At 44.6% G+C, this 14968-nt stretch overlaps 1 protein-coding gene across 1 annotated transcript in view; it reads left to right on the top strand.

The window, feature by feature from the left end:
* The first annotated feature begins 1367 nt into the window (after positions 1-1367).
* SRPX2 (sushi repeat containing protein X-linked 2) overlaps positions 1368-14968 on the top strand; it is a 31567-nt gene continuing 17966 nt past the window's right edge. The window contains exons 1-3 of the mRNA XM_004022502.5: positions 1368-1674; positions 3371-3601; positions 8542-8622. Coding sequence (XP_004022551.1) covers positions 3520-3601; positions 8542-8622 — 163 coding nt within the window. The 5' untranslated portion in view covers positions 1368-1674; positions 3371-3519. The remainder of the gene's footprint in view (positions 1675-3370; positions 3602-8541; positions 8623-14968) is intronic.

Below are 14968 nucleotides of genomic sequence, written 5' to 3'. Positions count from 1 at the left end.
CAGTTAGCCCATCCCCCGCTTTGACCTAACAATGAGCTCTTGTTTATGTCATTTCCCTTGCCTGAGAGCAGACCACGGCCCATGTCTTCCCACAGAGTTTTCACAGTGTATTCCATACCTTTTGGAAATTTATAGGGTCTTGTACAATTTTCTAATTGTGTCCTCCTTCTCTCCCCTAATAAACACAAACCCTGTGGGAGCTGCAGAGTAAGCTTCATAAGACCAAAAATCACACAATTTTTCTCATCACTGTCCCTCATAGCTTACAGTGGAAGCCCAGTGAAGATTGGTCAGCTTAATACACAAAATTGTAATTAACATTTTTGTTAAATGTCTGTTTCCTCTAATCCATAAGGGCAAGGGCGTCTCTTGAGCACCTCGAACAGTGTGTGGTACATAATAGATGCTCAATAAATATTTGTTCAATTAATTATGGATTAGGATGTCAGGAATTTTGTCCTATATCCTTAGCACAGTAAATGCTTGATAAATTTATTGAATGAATGAGGCCAAGACCATGTCTTTAGCTACTTTATAAAATGATCACACTGTAAACACTCAGTATGTAGTCATGATCAGTGGATGAAAAATGAAATAGGCTTGCTACTGAACTTTGTATTATTGTAAGTACAATTCTTCCCTTCATAACTGAGAAGGGGTTACCAATTTGCTTACATACACAAGGAATAAATTCTTTCTACAGCATCTAAAACAATTTCTTCCAGGACCACTGCATTTTCGAAGTTGGAAATGCAACTCTGAAGGGAGGGAAAGTATCAGGAGCAGATATGTCCCATGGTAGAACAGTCTCATTATCAGACACTAAAATGAAGAAAGCTTGCTTGGTGAGGAGAAACACGGCCCTCCATCAGAGATCTGTGAGAAACAGCTTAGCAATGGCTCTAACCTTGCCATGCACAGAGAGAGCATTTCAATTCGCTTAAACAACCTCCCCCTAAAGCATCTGTAAGTATGCTTTCTCTCTGCTCTTTTTACAGGAAATCAGTTTGATCCTGAAGGCTGGAAGCACATGGTGTATTTTGTCAACAACATAATCTTATCAGAAACTGAAATCCATTGGAATTAGGTCATCAGAGAGAATTTCAAAGCAGGTCTGACCCTGTGCATATGGATGGCAGGGCAACTCGGGGATGGTGAGTACTAAAGAATTACAGGGAAATCTCCAGGCAATTTCAAAATCAGCTCCGCTCCTCCCCTCTCCTGAGAGTTTATGGAATTCCTTTTCATTCAATCCTGATGTCATTAAAAAAAAAAAAATGTGTTCTTCACTGCGCCACATCTCTGGAGGCCCTTTAGCCAGCCTGTTAGTCATTACTATACTCACGGGCTTGAGGCCAGCGCCGCTCACACTCTCCTCTGCTCAGCAGCAGACGGGCTGAGCTCCTCTTATCCTTGCATTCTTTCTCCTCCATCTCTCTAAAATCTTTCTCTGAGGGAGGAACAGCTATAGCTTTGGGGCTACTATAGCTTTAAGGAAACTTTTGGCAGATGCCAATGTCCTAACATCTGGGCAGTGTTAACAGAATCCTGGAGGCCCGGACAGACCAAGAGCCACTCATTCTAGGAATGTTAAAAAGTAGTTTTTCCGACTGATGAGAGGAGCAGAGAGGAAGGAGAAAGAGAAGAGCGAGTACAAAAAACCCCATACATCAGGTAAGATCTGCTGCTTCACCCTTCACTCCATACCACACCACCCCATCTCTGAACCCGAGGGAGTAGTGAGACCCAGGACTTAGGCAACATGGCTCGGGGATGGGGTGGGGGGGACAAGTTCTTTTATGAAATTGGACCATATGCTGCTTTCTCTTTGAGCTGTGACCTGGCTGCAGACACAGGTTCCCACTACTTTCCCTGCCCACAGCAGAGCGGTGGCTGACCCCATGATTGAGTCAAGTTTTCAGTTTGAGATTGGCGAGAAAGGTGGGTAGGGAAGGGGTCACAGACTCAGAGCACTGGGTCTGCAAAGGAAAGCCCCTGCTCCCAAACCAAAGGACTGGATGGAGGCTGCATGTGGGAGAGGGGGTTGATGATTAGTGCATCTCTCTGTAGTCTCCTCTCTCTCGGCCTTTCATTCCCTCTTTCTGCTTTCATCTCTTGTCTTCAGCTCTGGCTGATTATCTTTTCTTGCTGAGATTCCTTCCCATGTCTTTCCACTTTCCTTGCCTCCCCTGCTTGCTCTCACTTCTTCTGTATTCTGCTTCCTTGCCACTCTCTAGACAGAATCTGAAGCTAGATAGCAATGAATTGGAAAATGAATTTCTGCCATTCTTGTACTTCTCATGTCCCTTAGGGATGCTGGTCAGAATCTGCCATCTTTTTGTTCCTCCATTTCTGGGACTGACCCCTCCCCTGAGCATGGCGTTTCATTGAAAGCCTGTGGGTAAATGGGTACTTGCTGAGAAATCCAGTGGCCAGTTTACAGCAATGGGCAGCAAGTTTCAATACTGTCATTTTGAAGTATTTACCTACTGGAAACCACAAAACTCTCATCCCATTAGAGTCCCATTAGAGAGTCCCTCACTCATTAGAGTGAGGACAGGATGGGAAGTGAGAGGACAGTGGGAGGTTGCTTACCCTCTCCTCACGTACCTTAGTATGTTCTTTCCAACCTTACTGACCTCCTGCTGGCTCAGCAGGATAAAACTAGAAAGTTAGGCTGGACTTGAAAGCCAGAAGCCACTACCAAACCGCTAAGCCTCGAAATCCAAAGCTAAGAACTGAGCCAGGGTACAATCACTGCCTGAGAGACTAGAGGAAGGAGACATCAGTCCTGTTCAAGATGGAATTGGTAATAATAATATCTAATATATATGGACTGCTTCCCTGTGTGTCAGGCAATAATCCACTCTATAATGTAAATTCTATTATTATGCCCATTTTATAGATAAGGAAACTGAGGCTAAGAGAAGGTTAGGAATTTGTCCAAAGCCCCATAACTAATAGGGACAGAATTGGATACATATCCAGGTCTACGTAACTCCAGAGTTCAAGTTCTTAGTCTGTATATGCTGACACTTTCTCAGATTCGTGGTTAGGAAGCGCTAGTTCAGTGGATGGAGCCTGGGACCTTTAGATTGCAGGTTTCTCTCTTGGTTCTATATGACTTCATGTTGGCCCTTTCCTGGTCTTGATAGCTCAGTGTCCCTCTCTGTAACTTAGGCCATGGAACTCTGGCATCAGATATCAGCAGGATCAACTGAGAATTGGTTGTTTTCTGTCCTCTTCCTCCTGAGAGGAAAAGATCAGAATTCACAAATAGAGTCTTATTATCCTCAAAGTGGGAGATCCTTACAAAGGGGACAATATAACAGGCATTTGTTAATTTAAAAATCTCTCTTCTTCCTCGTAGATCCTGCATGTGTGCTTCCTCTCACTTTTGGAAGTTCACTGATGTCTGATTTCTGAAAGTCATCCTCCTTTGCCTTGGTGCTCTGGCCACATACCTCTGTTCTTGAGTCCCTAACCCCCTTCCCATCCCTCCCCACCCCCTTTTCAAGGATGGCCATTCAACTAACTCGAAGAGGAGCTCTCTCTCTGTTGCTCTTCCTCACTCCAGCAGTGATGCCAACATGGTATGCAGGTATGTCATAGGAACTGTAGCCCATTATTTCCAGGAAGGGCAGGGCTTAGACCAAATCTTAGAGAAGGGAAAGGTTAGACTGAAATCGGAGGCACTTAGATACAGAGAAGAACTATCCTCAATAAAGAAGATGGTTAAACATTAAGGCAGGCTACGGAGGGAGGCTTTTGAGGCAAACTAATAAGAGATTTTTGAAAACAGGCTGCACCAGCATAAAAGTGAGTTTGGTCAATATATCCTTGTAGCTTATTTGCACAACACAGGGAGTATAGCAAATATTTTATAATCACTAAAAATGGAGTATACTCTTTAAAAATTGTGAACCACTATATTGTGCACTAGTAATTTACGTAATACTATATACATGAACTATACTATACGTGCTGCAGTCCATGGGGTCACAAAGAGTTGGACACAACTAACTGAACAACAGCCACATACTTGAACTAAACTTCATAAGTATAAATTAATATTACAAATGTGGCTTGTTAACATGGCTTTTGAGACCATTATATTACCTGCTTTTCCATTTTCTCTGTCTTCCTCTCTCCCCTCCCAGACATCATTTATAGGATGAGATTTTTATAGCTCCTTTCTGATAAAGATTGCTAATGACAATTCACACCACATTCTGTTGAACAGGAACCCCTCGGTTTCTTCTGGCTTGTTTCTTACTTCGGAAAGGATGGGGATTTCTAGATCCCTGAATGTTTCATCCTTTGCCTCTGGGGAGATATAGGGAGCTCAAGAGAACTCACTCCGAGAGGAGGGAAAAGAAGGGGAGGAATGAAGGAAGGATAATGAGGTGCCAGACAGAAGTTTTTGATGGGGCCCAGCTGGCATTCCAAATGGTAATAATACTCTGTGGCCAGCACTGTCTGCCTTCATGGGGGCTGGGGGGAGCGGGGGAAGGAGCCGGCCCAACTAATGGAGTTAGAAAAACATCCAGAGATGAGTAAATAACAAACTGCTTCCATCACAGCTGCAGTCATCGTAGCTAAAATTTTCCACATGCCCTTAGCTCCTGCTGGAAGCCTCTGGCAGAAGCTCTGTTTGGAACAGCTGCGTCAAGTTTTCAAACAAATATGCGAACTTCTTCCCCTGTTTGGCTTAACTTGGCTTTGTAGGGGGTGAAGCATGAGGGCTGATACTGAGATGAAGATGTTCAAATCAAGCCCTTGGCAGAGCACACACTGTTTGGGGTTAAAGGAGCCCAAGTCTCCAGAATATATGTGCAGCTATCCTCCCCAAACTCTCCCTAGCTTCAGTTCAAGTACATGAGACCAAAATCCAGCCAAAAACCATGAGTGTAGGCTAGATGAGTGAAGCCTGATTCCGAATCACTATAAGAAACCCCAGAGCACACTGAGGCCCTTACCTTCCCCAGGGTGGAAGCCTGAGCTTTTGGAGTCTTGAAGACAATGCAGTTTTTTAAGACTTGGATTCATTTGAAAGCCTCAAAAGGCCATTTGCAAAGGTTGCCACTCCCCACTTCCTGCAAGAGTCCCCATGCTCATCACTCCTTCTTGGGAGCCCTGACTAGTGAAGTCTCTGACGGTCCTGCCAACCTGTTCATTCTGTCCTTTTCTTAGAAGGCTGTGTGATGAGAGATACTTGAGGATTTCCCAATAATCTTTCCCTACATCACTAGCTCAACTGTCTGAGTTTGCTCTGATCATGTGTTCATTTCTTCACTCAGTAGATATTTAGTGACCACTGTATGCATTCGGGACTGCTTAGTTCATGGCTATGACCTTGTCCTCCAGTGGGAGTAGCACAAGGAAAGCAGCCAAGTATGGATTCTGGGCTAATCAGAAATAGGATCCAGGAATAATCATCAGGGTGTAGGAAGGGTTAAAAATACAAATCAAGCCAGCAGTGGGTTAAAAGTGTGTATTGGCATATCTGTGCAGTTCAGGAAGTCAGACAGCATTTCTTATCATAATCCAAGCATTAGTGTGGATCTTAAAATAGTCATCAACTATCATAGTTACATTTCCAACCACACCTTTGTAAAGTGTAGTGCTTTAGAGAATCTGTTCCATGGATGTTGGAGGAACCCAGTAACAGAACTCACAGTAACCACCAATCAGCCTAAAGGGACCAAGGAATGATGCCAAAGCTTCTCCCCACCAGGGCTGAAGAGGGACAGACAGATAGAACAAGGTGGGGAGAGGGGTCCTCTAGTTTCATATATCACATCTCAGTATCTTAATATTTTCCAAAAATTATCCAAAGACAGGCAAAGATGAGCAATGGAAAGGCTTAAAGTGGTAAGGTGGCCCTAACTTATTCCTGTCACAAAGCAGACTTGGCACTGGGCCAGCCAGCTTTGTGCCCTGGTGAAGACTGTAATTATCTGACTGAGTCTTCACCTCAGCTTTTCCACATCCCTTGTAATTCTGGAATGATATGAAATGTTGGGTGGCCTTCGATCCCACACCCACAGAGTTTAAAAAGCTGAATTGCAAGAAAGATTTTGGATTTTTATTTCTGTTGGATGTTGTCCAAAGCTTTCTCCTACAACCATCTTTAGTGGAGTGTCTGAGTTTGGCATCAAGGGGATCAAACCACTGTGGGCTGCCATGCCCACTCTGCTCCTTACTAGCTGGGAAACCTCAAGCTAGTTCCTGAATGCCTCTGAGCCTGTTGCCTCATCTGTATTTGAAAGCAATAAGAGTGTCTACCTTACTGAGATGTCAGAGTAGGTGCTGAGTGATGGTAAGAGTCACTGTTGTTATTGTGGGGGTCGTTATCCAGCCATAGGCCTTGGACACTCCTGTCTGCTCTTTTGGTAAACAGAGGCTTGCTCCCATGCTGGGAATTTGTTCACAAGCAAGCTCTGGAACAAGAGTATGGGGACCAAATCCTTTAGAAAATCACACACATCTGGCCTCCTGTTTATAGGCATTGCAAGGCTTTGATACTAAACTGAAACAGCTGACAAGAATTCTGTCCACCCCGCCACCTCCCTCCACCACAAAGAAACCACTCAGGTGGGAAAAGAGGGAGCAAGGGAGAGGAGGCCCAAGGAGAAATAAAGGAAAGCCAGGAGAGAACTGAAAAGGGAAACCAGGAAAAAATAAAGGGAAGGAGAAAATATGAACTCTTTCCTCTGGAATGAGGGCAAACCGATGAGGCTATGATTTCATAAGACAAACTTTCAATTTGATTCATTCCCTTGTTCATCAAGTTGGACTAGTTTCCCAACACCCACCCCTCACCCCCAGTCTGGGCCCGTGGGGAATGGAGGAGCCTCATCATCTACCCTCTGCTCCACCCATTAGTGCAGGGGGCCCCGTGTCCCTGCCCAGAGAGGAGACAGGGTAAGCTTGTGGTCAGGGTGTTTACATAGGCCAAAGGGCTCCGGCACTAAAACCCAGCCTTGTCCCAGAAGCACACCCTCTCCTGGAAATGAAGAATTGTCTCTGACTCCAGCACGGCTGGCTGCTCTATTAATGTGTGTGCTTTAGGCACAACAGTGAGGCTGGAAAGAGAGCTTCCGGAAACTTCCCTCCGGAAAGGACCAAGTTGTATTCCAATTAGTATGCATGACCCATTTCCTGCTGTCTGGTGGAACACACTGTTTAGTCTCCCAGACAGCCGCAGACTGGCCTCCACAGGGACTGGACCACTTAACAGAACGGGGGTGGACTCAGAATGTTCTCTAGTTCAGCAGTTCCCTACCAAGGCTCCTGCTGATTAGAGTGACTGAATATTTCTGCAAACCAGGGCAAACTGCTCAGGCAGTGAAACTCCTACCCCCTTGCCTCTCGAGCCCTCCCTCTTTGCCCTGGCATGCCACCCCTAGCCCTGGCAATCAATTTAAATTGAAATTGTAAGATTTCCTATCACCATAAGGCTCTAGACTGGTGAGTGTTTTACTCTGAAATGTTTCTGTTCAAATGCAATCATTGTCTTGGACGGGAGAGGACTGAAAACCCATGTCGTGGAAGATTTGTCATGGTGACTGTTCCAGTAAACGTAGACTGTTATGTGAACTGTATCCGGCCAGTGGAAATGAAAACTGAAAAAGACTGTAAATAATTAATTCCAAATGATTTCTCTGTATAAATGAATTATACAATTAAAAAAAAAGTCACACCCATAAAAAAAAAATTAAAAAAAAAAATAAAAGCTGCCTGCATAGAATTATCCTTAATACACAGTTGATTAAAAAAAAAAAAAAGTGAAATTCACTCAGTCGTGTCCAACTCTGTGCAACCCCATGGACTGTATAGCAAAAGGCTGGTGCCCTGTGGGCTGGTGGGAGCTTGAGGAATTGTTTGCCTCTGATGACTGTAAGAAGGCCCATCATTAGTGGAAAGACCCTTGCTCAGGTTCTGTTTTTTTGCCTCCTATCTGGGACAACAGTCCATCCTCAGAACTCAGTCATCAGTATCTCACCAAGACTCCTGTGTTGCATCAGGGAAATGGATCATTTCTAGTCCAAATGGGCAGAATGTGTGGATGGTCAAGAAGTTTGATTTTTTTTTAATGGAGTCTTCTAGTGCTACCAGTAGCCACCTGACCCCCTGGACTATAGCCCACCAGGCTCCTCCATCCATGGGATTCTCCAGACAAGAATACTGGAGTGGGTTGCCATTCCCTTCTCCAATGGATCTTCCCAATCCAGGGATCAAACCCGGGTCTTCTGCACTGTAAGCAGATTCTTTACTGCTTGAGCCACCAGGGAACCCCAGTAAGCTGCCCACCCTTCCCCCATTATGAACTCACCCTCTATGTACCTGAGGTGTGGAGGTTTGCCCACATTAGTTGTGGTGCTTCACAGCATAGGATTTCTCCCACTAAATAGCTACCTCACTCTCCACCCGTGGAGTGTCATGTCCTCAGAAAGGGACCAAGCTGGAAAGCAGGAAAGGTTGGAAAGGACTTGCATCAGAGACCAACATGTTATCTTGATATTTTCTTCATTCTAGGCTCAGGCTACCACCCAGATGAAAGCTACAATGAAGTCTATGCTGAAGAGGTCCCACAGACTCGCATCCTAGACTACCAAGGTAATCCTCACTGCTTGTCAGGCTTAGGAAAGGCCTTTTCCATCCTAATGCCTAGGCCCTGTCTGATGCATCCTCACCCGGCTTGGCTCATTTGTATCAAAGCTGCAGTTCAGGGAATCAAGGGCTGTGGTTTCCAGCCATGAATCTTGTTACTGACTTGCTGCGTGATCCAACCTCTCGCATTAAGTTTGCCCATCTATCACTAAGTGTGGGCTGAGAACCTACCGTATGCCTAATTCTGTGTAAGGAAAGCCTTGGGTGCTACAAAGGTAAACTTTTGTCCCCCTTAAGAAGCTTACATTCTCCTAGGGGATATGAGTGAGGGGGCAATTAAATTAGCAGGTGTAGGGCAAGGAAGCATGAAACTCTGTGCTAGCAGGAAACACAATAGGAATTAAGAAAAAGAAGTCAGGGGAGGGGTCATGAAAGATGATGTTTAGACTAGGCCTTGAATGATGGGTAGATTTCGAGAAGCAGAACAGAGACAGGGGGGCGTTCAGCAAAGCAGATGGCCACAGGTAGAGAGAGAACAAATGTGTAAGAGGAAGGCACTGGGAAGAATCTAGTCTGACTGGAGGAGATGGGATATGTAGGGAGTTGGAGGAGGTAAAGTTGAATATAAACAGTGAGACCAAATTAGGAAAGGCTCCACAATCCAGGTGGTGGTAGTTTAGACACTAAGTCATGTCAGACTATTTTGTGACCCCCATGAACTGTAGCCCTCCAGGTTCCTCTTTCCACGTAATTCTTCAGGCAAGAATACTGGAGTATGTTGCCATTTCCTTCTCCAGGGGATCTTCTTGACCCAGGGATTGAACGCATGTCTCCTGCATTGGCAGGCAGATTTTCTTTACCACTGACCCACCTGGGAAGGCCACCATGATCTAGAGACCCTTCTAAAGAGAGGCTCAATAGCGGTTCCTGCTTTAGAAGGAAAGTTAGACCACGTGATTTCTACTATCCTTTCCATTTCTAAGATTCTTAGTTTCTGTGCTTTGCTGCCGGGGTCCAGCCCCGGCGGATCCAGGGAATTCGAAGGGTGGACAGCGTTGGCGTGGAAAGACTTATTTATTGATTGTTATAAGATTAGATTAAGAAACTATAGTGTAGTAGGAAGATTAAGTGGAGGAAGAGGGCTGAATAGCTTGGTTTATGCGGAAGACCAATAAAATTCCAGACAAGGAATTTGCACCATCTACGTTGGGCCACCGGCGCCCGCTTGAATATCTAAGGGTGCCTCGCCTTAAGCTCCCTTTTGCGCGGGTCTTAACAGCCAGGGCAGGTTAGTAGACCTGGCGAGCCTCCGCGCCCCAGATGGAAATTCAGCCTGAAATTAAAGTAAAGAGCAGAGGGAGAGAAAGAGAGAGAAGAAGAGAGAGAGAGAGACACACACACGGGGGGAGCCAGATTCTCAAGAAACCAGGCCGAGAGACTGGTCCCAGAAACTGGTCCGAGAAGCTGGTCCCATCCTTTATTGTTCAGAAGGCCTTTTATACTTTTGATAAAACATGGAGATCAATGGGTAACACAAAATTATGTAGCATTCGCAGCCCAGACTCTTTCTGTACATCATTTTGTATACAAAAGGTCTCAGGTGATTTACATTATCTTCTGGCCAAGAGGCTTGTTAACTTTTTGGCTCTCTTCTTTAATGAATGTTAATTTTGTTTCCCCTGAAGTGTTTTTCTTTAATCTACATCTCCTTAAAGTGCTGAAGTTACATCTCTATAGAACAAAGGTGAAGTGGGTTATAACAAAGAAGGTACTTAACTCAAAGATCTAATGTTGCTAATACCAGGTCGACTACTTGTTTTTCTATATACCAACTGTATCTAAAAATAAAGGATATGAAAATTTAGCAGCAAGCATTGACTCAACAAATGAAACTTTTAATCAGTCCTATTCTAAAGATTTTGACTCTTCGGAAGCCCCTACATTCCTAGGATGTTTTAAGCTTCCTGTGCCTCCTGCAGTCAGGAGGCCTCAAACAATCACATGCGCAGCTGTACGAGTCCTGCAGGCAGGCTAGAAAGCCATCAGAGGGGTTTTTGGATTAAAACACTCTTTCAAATGCAGAAGACTAAAGCCCTGAATTGACTTTTTCCAGAGAATGTCAGAAGAGTGGAAAAGCAGAGCACAAAACCCGGCAGATTTTTGTTGGGGTACATGCTTAGAAATTTCCAGAGGGGCCCCTGAAGTCTGAGCACGCCTTGCATATGTCAGCTTCCTTCCTCATGACCTTGTCACGGGCGGGATTCCTCACACTGGCTCCAGGCACTTTGCGAGCCATGTTGAGGAGTTTGGCTGTTGTGATAAGAGTTATAGGGAGTCGTCATATGTTTTTGCATAGGGGAGCGGCATGGTAAATAGTAATTTCAGAATATCAACCTCATTATTGTGGGCAGAAAGTAGGAGTTCAGGAGGGATAGAGCCTGGGTCACGGAGATTCTCCAGGAATCAGTAACAGTGAGGTTGGTTAGAGATGATTGATGCCAGTGGAAAGGAAATGAAGACCAAGGATGAGCGCCAGAGATGTTGTAAAGAAAGAGACGATAAGACCTAGTACAGATTTGATGTACCAAGAGGGTAAGAAACAAAGGACTCTCTGAAAGCATCCAGTCTGGCACCTGGGAGAACTGTAAGACCCTTCTCAGAGAGACAAAGTTAGAAAAGAAAAGTGGTTTGTGCCCTATAGGCAGTGGGGAGAAGAAAGAAGGAGCTTCTTAGGTCAGAGTCATTAACTTAGATGGATGAGCTAGCTATCTGAGGGAGCAGGGGCCAACATCAGAGCCTTAGAGGTCATCTGCATATGCGAGCAGGAGAAGGGGAACCAACAAGGGAAAAAGAGATCACTCGTGGTCATCCATGTAGGAGATTGGGGTAGCATCTAATACGTTACAAAAGCCACAGGAGACGAGAATTTTAAGGGAGGGGAAGGAATAGGAGATCTGTGTCAAATACTGGAAAGAAACAAATTGAGGGGATTACAATGTATTTGGCAAGAAGAAGGTAAATGGTAACGTTTGAGAAAACAGTTTCAATAGAAAAATGATGAGGTTGGAGCTCCTCTCTGCTCCTTTCTAGCTACCTTCTTTCTACCCATCTTCTCACTCTGCCAAATGGTCTAGACCACTGCCTTTCTGTCTCAGCACCTGCCAACCCCCAAACTCCCTACAGTCTCTTGCCTTCTCACCCACAGATCTCCTTCTCACCCAACAGCCCTTGAAGGTCAATGACAATCCTCTCCCAAAGCCCAAGTCATATGGCCCCTTTTGAGCTCAGCCTCCACATCTCTCAGCAACAGTGAACACATCTATTATCTCTTCTCACCCCACCCCCATCCCTGGACTCCGTGACATTTCGCTGTCATGGTCATGGCTGAGGCCAAGAAAGGAGATGGACTCTCTAGTAGTGACAGGAGGAAGAGTGAGGCATGGATCTGAACTTCAAATGATCATGATCTGTCTCCTGAGCTCCCAGACTGCACCTCTAATTGCTGCTAGACACTTCCATTTGGAGATATTTAAAACTAAATTCTTTCATCTTCCCTGAAAAAGGTTTGATATCTGGCTTCACACTTTTGCTAACGGTACCATCATTCTGTTCAAAGTACCTTAATGTGACCTTTAACAGCCCCCATCACCTTTAATAGCCCCCCTTTCTTCATCACCTCTCACCAATCATTCACCAAGAACTGTCATTTCTTTATTAATCCAAGTGATTAAAACTTATTACCTTACATATGGTTAATGACAACTGCCTCCTAATTGCATTCTCTGACTCACGTTTCTCCCTTCCCCAAACCTACTGACCCACCGTGATCATTTCCAATAGAATTTGGTCTCAGTCTAGATAGTCTGACAACACATTATCCCTCCTCCTCACATGAAATCTATGAGTAGCCAGATTAATAGAGCTCTACTCTGTTTCCTGACAGCTTTAGTCCACACTGAGCTTTCCCTCACTTATTCATTCTTTTATTCATTAATTCAGTGACTAGTTATTGAGTACCTACCTTCTGATATAAATTTTTATTATCTGGATCACTCATTTGGCATTCATTATATACTGCCTCTTTGGTTTACTTTTTATTACCCTCAACCAAATAGTTCTCTGTTTAACAGAAGGTGCCACATATGACACTCCCATAGAACTATGTCAAAAGTAGATGCTCAAGAAATGAGTACTGGCTGGTTGGAATTCTGGGAGCAAATGCCAGATTGTAGCTGACCATAAATGGGAGACACAGATAGGAAAAAGCAACAGATGCGGAAGGTACTTTCAAGGGGTCCAACAGCCCTGTGATTAATATTAATCTGCCTCATTGGTTATTTTTAAATGTGTATAAAGCCATTTAAAAAAAATATAAGCCACATGGTGGCCTTTGGTCTTGGGGATAAAGTGTCTCATGGCTATCTTTGGGACTTAGTCTCAGGACATAAAACTAATTTGGTAAGGTTATGGATTGCAGCCTTCCAGGCTCCTCCATCCATGGGATTTTTCAGGCAAGAGTACTGGAGTGGGGTGCCATTGCCTTCTCCGTATCTATGTTGAGGGGGGAGGGGCTGCCAGGAAGGTACAACCTGAAGTTCCAGCATTCCTTGTAAGGTCTTGTGATCTCATAATCAACAGCTCTGCCACTATGGTGCTTAAAAGACTTTCTGTAACTTGGGGCAGGCACCTCCACATGCCAGCCCTGTGTTGTTCCTTGAAATGGGATGAACCAGTGGTTCAAACCCAGACAGCAACACAGGGAATATCATTCCCATTCCCGGGGCTAGATATGTTTTACACATGCATCTTCATTTGACTCTCAAAACAGTCCTATGAAACTGGTTTATTAGTCCTACTTTACAGATCAGGAAACAGCTCTGCTGCTGCTGCTGGTAAGTCGCTTCAGTGGTGTCTGACTCTGTGTGACCCCATAGACGGCAGCCCACTAGGCTCCCCCGTCCCTGGGATTCTCCAGGCAAGAACACTGGAGTGGGTTGCCATTTCCTTCTCCAATGCATGAAAGTGAAAAGTGAAGGTGAAGTTGCTCAGTCGTGTCCGACCCTCAGTGACCCCATGGACTGCAGCCCACCAGGCTCCTCCGTCCATGGGATTTGCCAGGCAAGAGTACTGGAGTGGGGTGCCATTGGGAAGTTCAATTCAGAGCATCACGGAGCTCAGGAGTGGCAGGGCAGGAATTCAAGTGCAGGGATGTCTAACTTCAAAGCCATGCTCAGTCTATCTCTTCCATCGGAAATGTAGCCCATTGTGGGTTTTTTGTTTTGTTTTTTTAAAGGATGTTTTAAAAAAATATAAAAGTTAACCAATAAAAAGCACATCATTATTTTAGAGCAAACTGCCCACATACTTTGGTACCATTTTCACTAATCTTGAACTTCCTTTCCCTCTCTTAAACTGACTCCTAGCTTGGAGTCAGAAACACTTCTCTGAGGTGTGTCCCGATCCTCTGGGCTACCACTTGCTCCCGGATTGCTCCATCACTGGGCAGGCTGGCAGCTGCCTGTGTCATTTGATGAGAGTCACGAAAAAGGCGCTTTCAATCATGTTGGCAGCACACTGTTCTCTTTACAGTCTCTAGAAAGAGATGTTGCAGAGGCCACAGGCCTGAATTTGGATCCCAGCTCTTCTACCTTCCAGCAGTTTTGACCATGGACAGACACATATTATGTGCCAGTCACTGTGCTATGCATTTTATAAATATTATTTAATTTAAATACTTTTCATGCTTGCTCTCCAGTTGTTGACATGACCTCTGAAACACATTATTAAGTTTATTTTGAAAAGCGCTGTGGGAACAGTGGACATACTCTATGTGATAAAGAGGAAGAGAAAAGAAGACTCACTTTATATGCGTAAAGAAACTATTAACAGTAGTTCCCGGTGGGGGGACTAAGTAGGGATAGGTGGAGGAGCAGGGGTGGAAGGGAGAATTTAACTGTATAACTTTTTATACTTTGGGGATTTTGAACCACGTGGTTCTATTACATATTCAAAAATGTAAATGTATACTTCAAAAGAGCAGAGCTTCACACGCTGCAATGACAGATGCTGTGGTTAGAAAAAAATGGGTTTTAGAGCCAGACAAATCTTGGGTTCACATCCAGCTCTGCCCCTTACTTGCTTCTGGTTTGGGGCAAGTTATTTCCTCATCTATAAAATTGTGATAAACACCCACGCACCTTTTCAGGGCTGTTGGGAGAACTATGTGAGATGATGGATGGGAAAATGAGGTCATAAAGCATCGCGCCTAGCACACTGTAGCTACTCCGTAATGACTAACACTTTTTCTACCACATTCTTCGTTTCAGTTTCTAATCAGCATTCTCCGGGTATA

Source organism: Ovis aries, chromosome X (assembly GCF_016772045.2).
Source record: "Ovis aries strain OAR_USU_Benz2616 breed Rambouillet chromosome X, ARS-UI_Ramb_v3.0, whole genome shotgun sequence".
In the NCBI taxonomy this organism is placed as follows: domain Eukaryota; kingdom Metazoa; phylum Chordata; class Mammalia; order Artiodactyla; family Bovidae; genus Ovis; species Ovis aries.
Note: the sequence above shows the minus strand (reverse complement) of the source record. Positions and strands in the feature narration are given on the sequence as shown.